The 13,957-nt window shown below is 53.1% G+C and overlaps 1 protein-coding gene across 1 annotated transcript; it reads right to left on the bottom strand.

Annotated features, from left to right (window-relative positions):
* Positions 1-2,710: 2,710 nt before the first annotated feature.
* Positions 2,711-3,514, bottom strand: LOC104567451 (junctophilin-3). The gene has a single exon (XM_010214273.2). It carries the CDS (start codon positions 3,206-3,208, stop codon positions 2,711-2,713), a length of 498 nt encoding a protein of 165 aa, XP_010212575.2. The 5' UTR covers positions 3,209-3,514.
* Positions 3,515-13,957: the final 10,443 nt, after the last annotated feature.

The following is a 13,957-nucleotide window of genomic DNA, read 5'->3' as shown; positions in this document are numbered from 1 at the left end:
TAGGAATTAAGTTTAATGTTTTTGGGGGGCTTAGGGGGTCCTTAGCACAGTGAGCTCTGTGTCTGGCTCCTGCAGGGCACCGGGAGCAGCTTCTTCCCGCCACCTGCTACTGAAAGTGCATTCACAGCCCCTTTGCAGCAGCAAAACAGCACCAGCCTTGGGATTTTTAGGGTAATCCTGGCACGGGCGCTAGGAGATCGCATGGAAATTCGCCCTCACTAGTCAGATCCAAGTGGATTTGGAGGAACCAGTGAAATGCAGGGGGACAGAGCCCGGCGAGGCGCCTCGGCCCTGCTCCATCGCATGTTTTCTCCTCATCAGCCATTTAGAAGCAATTAGCTTTGCAGACCGGAGGCACGTGCTAGCGGAGCGGGCTGCAGCGCCGCCGCTTCACAGGGAACCGGGGCGCGGAGGTGCGGGCTCCTGCAGCACGCAACCTCGCAGGGATTCGGCAAAAAAACCCAGGAAGCGTTCCCGGGGGAAGCAGGGAATGTGCAGGGCGCCGTGGAGGCTGCCTGCAGCGGAGCATGCGCGCTCGGCCCCGGCGAGCCCACGTGCGAGTGGGTCCGCGAGCGCGGGGCGACGCGCGCGGCGCCGTGGGAGGTGTGAGAAGCTGCAAGCTGCGTGCGGGGGCAACGGCCCCGTGGGCCTCGCTCGCCATCCCCCGGGGCCGGACGCGCGGATCCGCATGAAAAAATATATATAACTCTTGCTCAGGGAGCAGCGGTAACGCTCGGCGGAGTTTCCAGCCTTGCCCTTCTCCGCCCTCGTGCAAAGCAAGGGTGGAATGGGAGAGAGGAGCCTCCCCGCGTGCCGTGCCTCCTCATCCTCGCTGTGCATTTAGGGACCCATCCCCTCGCCCTGGTGGCTGCGCTAAAAAAAAAACACGCAAGGGATGAATATTTAGCCGTGGGTGGCGAGTGACAGATGCTGGGGCGAGGATTCGAGGATACTTCAGTGCGACGGAGCTAATAACTCGGCAGGGGAAACAAGAAAGATCCTCCCTGGGAGCTGCCTCTCCTGGGCCAGAGCGATGCAGCCGCCCCCCCAGAATACGCCCGCGTGTGGCCACATTTTGTGGGCAAAGGGGCAAAGTCCCTTAAGGGTTAGTGCCCCATAGGTGCCGGGTTTTGCACCCAGATCGACCAGAGATTTGCACCCGGGTGCTTGCAACCGCGTTGAGACGAGGGCAATTGAAGGTGGGGAGAGCAGGGCCGTGGGCTGGGGCCTGGCCGCGACGCCGGGCTCTCTGGAGCGCGGCCTTCCCAAAATTCCAGAGGTTTTGCAAGCTCTCCGGGATGAGCGCTTTGCTACACATCCCGGCCTTTCCTTTCCCTCCCCGTCTTCTCCACTCCGCCCGGCACACCGGCCAGGAGCACGGATGCGGGGTGCCTGGCTCGGGAAGCCAAGATGGAAGAGGATGCTTTTTCCTTCTGGTATTTTCTGGGAAAGCGCGACCTGCTCACAGCCCACCCCGCTCGGCAGCCGCTTCCTGGCGCGCGTCGGATCCTGGCGGCTCCATCCGGGATGCTCCGGGTGCAGCTGCCGGCGCCGCCATCGCCACCGCAGCCCTCGGGGACCGGGGATGCTCCCGCCCTCCTCCATCCCTCCCTCCGCTCTGCCTGCCGGAAAATGTCCCCGGCGGGGAGCGGGGGGACGGCGCCGCGCTCCGGAGCGCCCACGGATGTCCCCTCCACGGCCCTCCTGGCCCCATGCCCGCTCCGGGCCGCGCTTGCCCCCCTCCCGGGAAGCGGCAGCATCGCCCGCTGCTTGCAGGCAGGCCCGGCAGCTTTGCACTAAGCCCCGGCTTTACTCCAGGTGCGTGAAACAAAAGGTTGCAGCCGCATTTGCCTTCAGGAGAAACCAAGCGGCAAGAAAAATAATAAAACAACAAATCTTCAGACTGATGAGATCAGTGCATGTCCCCCCCGGGAGCACAAAAGAGCAGCCGCAGGTGAGGGCTCATCCCGCCTCCTCCTGCAAACGCCAAGCGGCGGCCGGGCTTTCCAGCAAGGGCTCTTGCAGCACCGCGCAGGAGGGCCGGGATGCGTCCTGGAAGCCTTGCAATTCCCTCGGGGTGGCCGTGCCGGGAAGCGGGAATGCCTCGGAGCGGCAGCCGGCTCCGCAGGGACCCCCCGGGCCTGCGGCAGCCTCGGCGGGTAGGCCCGGCTCGGATTATGGTGGCAGTTGGGATGGAAGCGGCCCCAGACATCGGAGAGGATGATATAGCCACTTAGGGCAGAGCACCAGCTGTTTTCCCTAGTTTGGCCTTAAAGCTTGTTAGCCGGGCGATTCCCCACCGCTCCGATTGGGTTTCCTTGTTTTCTCTTTAATCCCCGTTTCCCCTCCACGTCTCGTTAAGCCGCGTTGACGGCAGAGAAGAGCTTTTGTGATCCCTCTGAGCCCCTACGCTAAGCATTAAGCCGTAAACTAGGAATGTAAGAGCCTTGTCCGAATTAAAGTCTTTCGCCCGGCGTCGCGGGCTGGGGGCTGCAGGCAGGGCCAGCCGCCCGCTCCCAACCGAGGGCATCTTCAATCCCAAATCCCCCCGTATCTCCCCCACACCCTGCCCTGCTCCCACCGCCCCACGCAGATCCTACAGGTCAGGGTGGTGCAGTCACGACGGGGATCCATGTGCCAAGACCCCCGGCGCGGGGCAGCCGTCCCCCTCCCCGGGACGCCGGGCCTGGCGCCCCTTTGGGCTATGGGGCTACCTGTGGCAACGCGCCGGGGTGGCCCTGGTGGCAAGCGGCCCGAGCGCAAACTCGCAGCGCCCAGCGCAAAGCCAGGGACCCCGCACCGAGGAGGTATCGACGCGGCACCTACCTCCATCCGAGTAGGTCTCTGTCCCGTAGCCATCCTGTAATCCATTGCTCCAGGTGCCTTCGTACTTGGCCCCGTTTCCAGTGCATTCGCGGACCCCGTAGCGTCCCTTAAATCCGTGGGTCCACTCTCCTTTGTACACCCACTTCCCCTTGCTCTCCATGCCAATGCCATGGCGCTTGCCCTGGGCCCAGGTGCCCTGGTAAGTGTTGCCGCTGGGCCAAGTGTAGACCCCCAGCACCTCAAAGCCGTGACTCCAGGAGCCCGAATATTCACCTTGACCCTTCGGGCCGGTACAGATTCCGTGGCCATGAGCCTTTCCGTCCTCCCAGCCTCCACAGTACGACCCTCCATCGTCAAAATTAAACCTTCCCCCACTGGACATGCATGTAATTCGGTTTGCAAATCCCCCAAAAGGTGAAAAAAAAAATGCAGGAAATAAAATGAGAGCGATGACTTGGAAAAAAAAGAAAAAAAAATCAAATCAAATAGGAATCATGCACCAGATCCAGGGAGCTGCTTAAGCCAGTTTCCCGTGATTATTCATTCTCTGGGAGTATGTTCAGGATCAGTTCTCTCTTCCCCTGCTGTGGAAACAGTATCATTAAAAAAAAAAAATAGCAGCAAGAACAGCAGCAGCTATTGGGTTTTGGTGCAAACGACTCCACCTAAAAACCATCCAAGGCAGGGAACGGGGAAAGGGTGGGGGGGAGGAGGGGGGGAAGGAAAAACAGGGGGAAAAAAAAAAAAAAAGAGGCCAAACGCCAAGAGAGAGAATAAAAAATATCGAAACGATGGGGGGAGCGGCGCTCAGAGGCGGCGCGGCGCGGGGCTGCGCGGCCGCCCCTGCGCGCCCGGGCGCGGCGCGGGCAGCATCGCGGCGCGCAGCAATGCGGCTCCCGCGCCCGCGGAGCCGCCGCCGCCGACGCTCCGCGCGGGCGGCCCCGCAGCGCGGCCCGGCCCCCCGTATCAACCCCCGCTACCCGCCCGCGTCCCGGCTCCCCTCCTCCGCGCCGCGCGCTGCTCCGCCACAGCCGCCCCGCGGGAGGAGGAGGAGGAGGAGGAGGAAGGGGAAGGGAGGGGGGGCTGCTTATTCCTAAGGATTGCGGGTGTTGGATGCCCCCCTCGGCGATGCTCGCGGCGCCCGGCGGAGATGCGACGACGGATGCGATGCTGGATGCGATGCTGGAGCGAGCGGCGACGGAGCGATGATGCCGGAGCGCGCGATGCCGGAGCGCGCGGCGACGGAGCGCGCGGCGGCGACGGAGCGAGCGCGGGGCCTTGTTTACCGGCGCCGCGTCTCCGGGCAGACTGATGCGGCGCGGCGCCGGGTCCAGCTCGCCGCCACTGCAACACGGATTATTTATTCATGAGCCGCCGTGGTGCCGCTCGGCGCTTCCCACAGCATCCCGGGCGCCCTTCCCCGCCGGCTGCTCCCTCCGCGGCTCCTTGCTTTTTCCCCACCTCTCCCGCTATTTCCGAGCGCTGCCGTCCGGCAGAACGGAGGGACAGCGCCGGGGCTGCCCATGGAATTTTTTCCATGGTGGTGGAAGAGCTGAAATCCTCCCCCCGGCAGAGCCAGGCCCGTTGGTGGCCCTGAAGCAAGCAGGGTGCTGGGCCTGCAACACACAAGCGTATTTTCCAGCATGCAGATATCTGCAGCATCTGTGTGCATGCACACATCTATATCTATATCTATGCACACACGTGTATTAATGCACAGGGATTACAGGGGGAGCTCTGCTGGAAAACAAAAGCCTGTGAAATGTCTGAGAACAAGATTCTTCTGGAAAATATCCGTGCGTTTGTTAGGCCAGGTGCCCTGCATCCCAATTCCCTCCTGCCATCACCACAGTCATCGCCAGGCGTTAGTTTAGAGCCAAGGTGGGACCAGTGACCCTGCTCTGAGCCCCCTTGCCAGAGGTCTTGGCAAAGACTCCAAGGAACCACTGAGCTTTAAGATCTCATGGTCAAAACCCAGGGTTTTTTAGTGTCAGGCAGGGCCTGCAAAACTCAGGACCTGCCACCAACTTGGCCACGTACTGGGAAGTTTCACATTGCGGTTTCCCATTAGGTTTTTCTCTTTTAATTGTGTTTTCTGGTCCATTTATCAATAGGTCTCACTGCACTGGTCCACAAGCAATGCCTTCCTCTTTGCAAGGACCGAGAGGAAGAGATGCAGCCAGAGCCAGAGAAATTAATTACCCTGAGTTCTTCATGACTGCAACACCAAGCACATCATTTTTCATTTTTTTCCCCCCAAATCCAACAATTCAGGTATTTCATTTTCTGGCAACTGCAAAATGCCATTTTATGCACGAAGGAGAGACACTTTGGGTGGAAACCTCAAAGATTTCAAAAAAAAAAAAAAAAAAAAAAGAAAATGTACTTTCTTGAATACAGATGAAAAATTTGGCAAAGAAAAAAAAATCCAGACCCCTCCCATTATTTCCTTGAAAGTTTTATATGTTTCTGGTAGCTTTAAATGCTAATTGGCATGTTGATTAATGGCCAGCTCTAGAGGCCGGTTGTTTATAGGGACCAGCTGCTGGTACCAATGCACCCATTGGGATGCTGCTGTATCCAACCAGCTCCCCAAAATCGGGATTTAGCTTCACTGAAAACTCATGGCCCTGATTGCTGCTGCCCTGGGGAGTCCTTTCCAGGTCAGTTAGTATTTCCATGGCCCTGCTCATGTACACAAGGCTGAGCGTGGGGAAATTTGAGCTTACACTTCACACCATTCCCAAATTCCAATGGGCTTTTCCCTCCTCGTGATGCTCTTGTCACCTCCGGGTGTCAGTTCACCTCTGCAGCATCCAGCCGGGAGTAATGTGGGATTTGGGATGAAAACATGAGGTTTGCTTGCAATGGTTTTGCATCTCCAGGTGTTTTTATCTAGGAAGCGAGCGGGTCAGGAGGGCCAAGGAAAGGCAGCATTGAAAGCAGGTCAAGGTCGAAAGCCAGCTCTGAGCCACGAGAATAAATGATCCGGAGAGATTTGGGATCAATATCCCAGGAAATGAAGCACGAGACGGGAAGTGTCTGCAGCGGAGCGCCGGCTGCAGCGGGGCCTCAACACAACCTGCTTCCTGCAGCAGCCACGTCCCTAATATCCAATAAAAACTTGCATGATCACCCCAGACTTCAGCCTGGACGATGCAAGCAAGAGGTCTCAAACTGCTGGTATTAAAACATCCTTCGGATTTCTGGAAAATAATAATAATAATTCCTTACTCCTCAATGCAAAAGCTATTGCCTTATTGCCTCCAACATGAGGGAATCCCACATTAGACCTCACCTTGCCGGGTGAAGATGAGTTTCTCACCCAGCTGGGTACAAAGGATCACGGTTTGATGCTATTTGTTAAGGTGCAAATGAAGTAAAGCTCAAAGCAGCAATACAGAGAGCACCTTAAAAAGGTCTTATTCCACAAAGCATAAAATAATTACAGGTCGGATCAATTTGGGCAAAGAAGTTAAATGAAAAATATATTTGAAAAGAGAGAAATCTTTAAGAATATTTTCCCTCCAAAGCAGTAGAACAGACAGAAATCTTCACTAAAAAATAATAAATTAAAAAAGAATGGCTTGGATGGGAAGCAAAAGAGCCACTGAGACTAACACATAAAACATAAACACACAAAATAAAAGGAAGAAAAGGGAAATTGGTCGCAATTAATAGGCCTCGGAAGCTGGGGAAGAGAAAGCAGAAGGAAAATTTCCAAGATATTCAGGAAAAGGAAGCTTGCATTAGCAGCGGGCCAGTATCATGCAGAAATGGGAGGTTAATCAAGAACCCAGAAAAGGCAGCAGTTTTTGGTGCAAGCTTCTGCCTTGTATCTGATTGGAAAAAAAAAAAGGCAACGTGCTAATGAAATACTCTCCGAGAGTAAATAGGAAGCGCATTAGGAGCAAGCTGATGGAGCTTGATATTTTTAAACCAGCAGATCTGAATAACTCGTAAGAGTTGTAAAGGAGGAGGCCAAGGAGCTGTCTGGATAGTTAATGGTGGTTTTCAGTAGGTCTTGGAACAGCCCCTGGAAGTACTGGAGGGCTGGGAGGGAGCCAGCGCCGTGCCCACGCGGCGAGGGGTGAACAAGGTGACCCTGATTATCGGCTTTTGTCCCTGACATGGAGCTTTGGCAATCGCTGGAACCGCTAATACCCAACTTGATAAATCAAGAATTAAAAGAGGGGGGTGTAACGAATGCCAGGCACGACTTTGAGGAAGATGGATGTTTTTGCACTACGTGTCTTTCAGCGAGGAGGTGACAAGTTTGCTGGGTAAAGATGATCCTATTGACACGGTCTCCTTAGCCGTCTGCAGAGCCCTTGGCTGGGTCCCAAGCAAGGGGCTGATGCAGAAACAGCCCAGAACCACCAGAGCCTACATTAAATAGATTAAAATTGCATGGCCGAGAGGTCTCAAAACCCAGCTGTGCATAGAGAGGCTGCATCCGCACCGTGCGGATATTCCCCTGCCTTTCCAGCAGAGTCCTGACCCTGGATTCGCAGCGGCAATCAGGAATATTACTCCTATACAGTGTGCAAGGAGCTTGAGCCAGGCAGCTCCCATCCCAACATATCCAAGGATGGCTCATACAGCAAGCACCTCCCAGGCTCCGGAGGGTCCCTGCAATCCCTTCGTATTCCCTGAGCATTCCCAGGCTCTAAGGACATCAGATGGAAACAGGCAGCTTTGGAAATACCAATGATTTTCATTTTCGCTTCCCTCTCGTTTCCTCCCCCAGTTAATTGAATTCCAGAAGTACAGCATCACCTCATGTTGTCCCCAAGTTTTCTCCTATCTACTTGGTCTCTAGCTAAATTATCCCCCAAAATCAATTAAAGAGCAGAATAATATTGCGGCAAGCAGGACTATTGCTAATCTTCTGGTAGACTGAGGCTTATGAAAGTGATTGAAATGGCTGGAAATTACATTACTTGAAGGAGGTCAGCCCATGAGTTGTAAGTAGCATCTCTCTTTTTTACTCGGGGCTGCTTCAGTGCTAATAATCTCTCACAGGTCAACACAAGTCAAGACCTGAGTTACCAGAAAGAGCAATTCCTGCGTGTCCTTGGGTTTAATGCCACTCTGCAAAGCGCTGGGAGAGAATGAGGGAATGTTTTGCATTTTGCAGTGAGACTCACCAGGGAAATGGCCTTGCAGGGGCAGGAAGGATGGAGCTGGTTAATGGGCATGTTGCAGGCATGTGTACAATAAATTACCTTGATTGTCTTCTCTGTGCTGGGCCTGGGCTAAGTGCATTTACTGGTCACCGAATGTATCGCATTAACCTGCTGCATACAGTATGTGTCTGTTTATCCTGCCAATTACTGCAAATCTAATCAGCTTTAGCCGGGTAAAAATAGAGCCAGTTTCCGTGTGGAAATCAAGAGGCACAAAAACAGCAGCAAAGAAGCTGATCCTGATCAACGGGACACATGGGAGGAAAAAATCTCCACGCCGGGAGCACGAGATGGGCTCCAGCCATTCCTTCCCTGTGGCCAGGCGGGTCTTCCCGACGGGACTACCTTGAAACAAGCAGCCCCGATGGGGCTCGGAGCAGCTTTTGGGCACTTTTACAAGTTGGAAGGATGGGCCTGTAAATGCCAATGCAGCAGAAGCAAGGGGTGTCCCGGGTATTTTGCAAGAAGTAAGGGCAAAGATGGGCGAGCGGGCGACACAGGTCATTCGGCTTCCAACCGGGGGAATAAAAACCTGTTGCTGCAGGTTGAGAGAGGCCCAGAGGGATCGAGGGGTGATCCCTGCCACCCCTGGGTCCTTGGGTGCCGTGGGACATGCCCGGAAAATCAATCATCTAGGCTGCTCATGCACCAATATGATTCTATAAACTGGGTTTGAAATGTGTGACAACGTTGCTTGCAAAGGCTCAAGACAGACAGGGAAGGAGGCACTGGGAAGCCTCAAAATCAATCCAGGGGAAAACGGTGTGGTTTCTCCCCATATTGTAATGCCCAGAGGTCTCATTTGCCTTTCTCTTTGTCTGGACCACCCCAACATGACAGTGTTTGCAGCTGCTTGCTCTGTAACATCAAGGTCCTTCCAGCAGCAGTAGACCTGCTCTGCCACGCTACATGGTCCCCCCTTGCCTTTCCCATTCCAAAATGTGGTGATTTTGCAAAATAAGAACATAATCAGTTTGGAGGCACCTGCATGTCGGGACTTTCCATCCCACCAGACTGCCTGGTGCTCCTGCTGCTCTTGTGAAGATCTGGCCAGGGTGGAAAAAACAAGATGATGAATTTTCCATAGGTGAAAGACGCTAGTAAATAAAACCAAAGCAGCCACTCTTAACCGAACGAAGCACGGCCTTCATCTCAAGCCTCTGAATTTAATGCCTGAGACCAAGGAGCAGGAATGCTGCCGATAATTAAGGGACATCTGTCACCCGCGCCTTCCTGCTGCTTTTGTCAGGAAATGCGGCTGACATAATGCGAGGAGAAGAAACCTGCTCCGGGAAAAGGCTTGGCATGCTGCTGCTTCCCATCGCACGGCTGCAACGGGCAGAGGCTGCTCCGGATCAGGGATGCAGGAAAGGGCCGGCAAAGCCAGCCCTGGGCATCAGCACTGCTGCTCCCAAGCGTTTCCCGTCTCCCAGCTTTGCCAATCCTGGTGGGTTTGGTTTGAGGAACTTTGGGGAGTTTTCCAGACATGAACAGCTTTCAGGCCCTGCTTTTTTTTTTCCAAGGATCCCATCGGATCTAGCCTTGAGTTGCTGTCCCACCTGTTTCACAAGTGAGAAAACTCATTTGCGAGGACTCCTGCAAATATGATCTGTTATCCAAAAGGATCTCACTGATGTCAGCCCACGGATGTGGAAGGAAGGAGGGAAAAGATCTGCTTTTGAGCACAGGGATCAGGATTTCAGTTCACTTATCCAGATTTGCACTCCTGTGGTCAAGCCTAGGGAATCTAGATAAGGCTCCTCCTCAGCACTTTGTTTCTCAAGGTTTGGCTTTTCATGAAAGGTGGAAAAAAAACAAAGTCCCTTCCCTGTTTTCAAGGCACCCTAAGAAAATATCAGTGTTCTGCAGCATATGATGCAACTGTGCATCCATCGCTGCTTCTAGCAGGGGTTTTGGGAAAACCTCCCATTAAACTCACAACTGCGGATGGTCGGGAATCAACAGGGTAACGAGGTAGTTTGGCACCTGATCCCGAAGATGGGATTATGTTTTCATTTTAATGGAGAGGCCCATGTGCATATTTCTGTCCCCGTGTCACTTGAATAATGAATGTTTGGAGTATTACAAATGGCAAGGACTGTGTATTTCACTGCGTTCAGAAAGCTGGTGGCAGAAGTTTCCCAGAATTGTTTGGATGGTAGCAAAGAGATTTATAATTCATAACAAAAATAAAGAAATGTCTTTCATTTGAGGAAGAAGAGACAGCAATATGAAAAAATTGACATTACTCATACTCTATTCTTATGAAACATTGTCAAGAACGAATGCTCAAGGATCTTTTTTTCTTTTTCCCCGAGCAGATAAACAGCTATATAGGGATTTCTTCTATATTTGATGTAGTGTCTCAAACGAGGTTTCTTTCTTACAGCCCATTCTTTAGGGGATGCAAGCAGATGCAGTCTGCACTTTGCAGTCTAGAATAGCATATTTGGACTGTCTAAACACAGGAAACTGCTTCCCAAAAGCCGGAGTGGAAAGGTATCCTCCGTATTCCATGCTTTGAGTTAAAAAAAAAGGGGGGGGAAGGAAAAGGGAAGGGAAGGGAAGGGAAGGGAAGGGAAGGGAAGGGAAGGGAAGGGAAGGGAAGGGAAGGGAAGGGAAGGGAAGGGAAGGGAAGGGAAGGGAAGGAAGGGAAGGGAAGGGAAGGGAAGGGAAGGGAAGGGAAGGGAAGGGAAGGGAAGGGAAGGGAAGGGAAGGGAAGGGAAGGGAAGGGAAGGGAAGGGAAGGGAAGGAAAGGAAAGGAAAGGAAAGGAAAGGAAAGGAAAGGAAAGGAAAGGAAAGGAAAGGAAAGGAAAGGAAAGGAAAGGAAAGGAAAGGAAAGGAAAGGAAAGGAAAGGAAAGGAAAGGAAAGGAAAGGAAAGGAAAGGAAAGGAAAGGAAAGGAAAGGAAAGGAAAGGAAAGGAAAGGAAAGGGGAGAGGAAAGGGGAGAGAGGAGAGATGAAAGAAGAAAACACCCACAAAACTCTAAGTCAGATTCATGGGATTTCAAGATCTGCTTAAGGAATCAGCAAGCAGCATTCAGGAGTCATTAACAACAGACTTACATATTACATGGTACCTATTAACATGGGATAATCCAGGCGGAAAAGAAAGGGTGAGGGATAAAGGCACGCAGCCCTGGAAGCGCGAGGCATAGAGAAATCACACGGCGAGAATCCTAAAACTCCAGATTAACTCAGCTGTCACCGCCAAGAGACACCCCAGGCACAGAGCACGGGATGACGAAGAAAAGCTATTTGAATGTTCACGGGATTAAACGCACACCTTGGTCCTGCCTAATGCTGAAAATCTTCTGAACTGGGGGAAAAAGGGATGTGGATTGAAACTGCTCATCTCAGACACAAGGGATGAAGGAGCAGAGCTGGGGGGTCCTTTCCCTGTCCTGGCTCTCTCACTCCTATTTCTCTCCTTATCCAGCCTCACTTTCAGCCAGAAGCAGCATCTCCCTTCGGCTCCCCACTCCTGGGAATGCTTTTCTCCCATCCCTAATGTTCCCCTTCACATTTCCTCCTTGGTCATATTTACCAGCATCATTTGACCCTTCCCTCCACCTTCCCTTCATGACTGAAGTCAGTGGGATCTTCAAGAGCCTGTGAATTTTGATGGTTAATCTGAAACAAGGGTCTCAGACAAAAAGTTAGTGCCAAATAGCACCCACTTCAATTCCTGACTTATCTCGAATAATCCTGGCGTCTTCGCATAATAAATCAAACATTGAATACGGGCCTGGATTTTTTAAGAGCTCAAGCTAAACTCTGAAGAGGAAACCTCCAAGTTATTTGTCGCCACTATGGTGGTTCCTCCCCACACATCCCTGGTTTATATTTAGTCCATAAAATGCTTTGGGATCCCTCAGCGAAGCAGCACGTTGCAGTGAGGTAAGATGACACCATCCTTCGGTGCCTCCCTCTGTGCGGCCAGGACTAGAGCACAGTGATTTGCTATTCCGTCCGGTGAAATCGGAGTGCTTCAAAGCTCCGGAGGAACCGGAGCCTTGGGCAGCTGCAGGGTGTCACCTCGGCCACGGAGATGGCTGGCGGGTGGCCCCAGCTCCATGGGGACGTCTCCAGCAGGTCCAGGGAGGGGATCCTGCCCCTCTACTCAGCCCTGGTGAGGCCGCATCTGGAGTATTGTGTCCAGTTCTGGGCTCCACAGGACAAGAGGGATGTGGAGCTGCTGGAGAGAGTCCAGCGCAGGGCTACGAGGATGATCAGGGGCCTGGAACATCTGCCCTATGAGGAGAGGCTGAGGGAGCTGGGCCTGTTCAGCCTGGAGAAGAGAAGGCTGAGAGGGGATCTAAGCAGTGTCTATAAGTACCTCAAGGGAGGGAGTGCAGAGGATGGTGGCGGCCTCTTTTCAGTGGTGGCCACTGATAGGACTAGAGGAAATGGCCGGAAACTGAAGCACCAAAAGTTCCACAGGAACTTAAGGAAAAATTTCTTAACAGTGAGGGTGACAGAGCACTAGAACAGGCTGCCAGAGAGGTTGTGGAGTCTCCTTCTCTGGATCTCTTCAAAACCGCTTGACGCAGTCCTGTGCCACGTGCTTTAGGTGTCCCTGCGTATGCAGGGGGGTTGGACTAGATGATCCCTAGAGGTCCCTTCCAACCCTAAGCATTCTATGATTCTATGACACATGGGGACCATGTCACACTAGGGACCGAGCTGCACCTTGCTGTGAAATCACCGTCTCAAATAAGTCACTGGCTCTCGCACCACCTCTGTCACTGGCCTGGATGGTTAGATGAGGACAGTGATGCTTGGGGACGGGTTTGCCCAACAGTGAACCACAAATCAGTGCAGAAAGCAGTCAAGATGAGGGTGGCTTGTATCCTGGTCCAAGGTTTCTTCTTGCCTTTCCCACGGGGTAACAGCGGCTGAAGCTGCATTGGACCTATGTCAGGGTCTCCACACCACTGGGGGTGACAGACTGATCTGCATAGTTTCACTAATGCTTTTTCCATGTTTTCTGGTAGAATCAATACCAAAATGAAGCCTGCGAGCCAGCTCTACCACTCTGTGCACCAAATGTGTGTTTCTTCCAATGACCCGAAGAGGCAGGAGCGGTTTTCTTCCCTTTCTAAAGAATCTCTTGCTGCTAAGACTGATCTTGCAATTTCTCCATATTCTCATATGCATTTTTTGGCCTTGCAGGTGGTCACAGCTGATAATTCATCAGTAAATGTACCAAGAAGTGGAGGCTGAGGGCCCCAGCTGTGTTGTTTGAACACATTGCACCATGATGGACCTTCGAGTACAGCCACCCCCAGCTTTTCCCACCTGTGTTTTGTGTGACAGCCAAATTACACGAGGGCAGCATGAGCAGGGAGAGCGTGGAAGCAAGGAGAGCCACCAGGTCCCAAAATGCACAGGAGCACATCAAGCTTCCCGGGATTTCTGGGGTCTGCAGCAACAGTAGGTTCCTGGCACCCTCTAATGGAAAAGCTAAGTACTGAATTGCCATTCCACTGGCCTAGGAGTATCAGCTCCCGCTCTTCTATTTTTAATCTAATATCACGGTAACAACTTGCAGCCAGGCACGACGCTCCTCGTGCCAGCGCGGGCCTGGGGAATGTGCTGAGCAAATGTCAGGGCTGCTCCGGGATCCGCGGAGCCCCGCGCGCTGCCGGGGCTGCTTTTCCTTAGGGAAACGAAAGGCAGCGGATAATCAGCTCTGACATTTGGGCCCCGGTTTGTGAGTTTAAAGACACTGGTGGGCTAGTGGGATAGGCACGTGGCCCTGCCTGTCCCTCCCCTCGGCCGCGGTGACGTTTTCTGGGTTGTTTTTGGGTTGGTTTTTCGAGCTCAGGAGCCTGGATGCACCTCAAACCCAATCCGGGCCTGTGTTGCAGATGCGGCTCTGGAGCTGCTTTCTGAGCAGAACTACTGCTTGAATCCTGCTATATCGTATTATACTGAATT

This window comes from Tinamus guttatus, unplaced genomic scaffold, assembly GCF_059628265.1.
Source record: "Tinamus guttatus ecotype Peru unplaced genomic scaffold, ASM5962826v1 Tinamus_guttatus_pri_ptg000323l, whole genome shotgun sequence".
NCBI classification, from domain to species: Eukaryota; Metazoa; Chordata; class Aves; order Tinamiformes; family Tinamidae; genus Tinamus; species Tinamus guttatus.
This window is presented reverse-complemented; position numbering and strand designations above follow the sequence as displayed.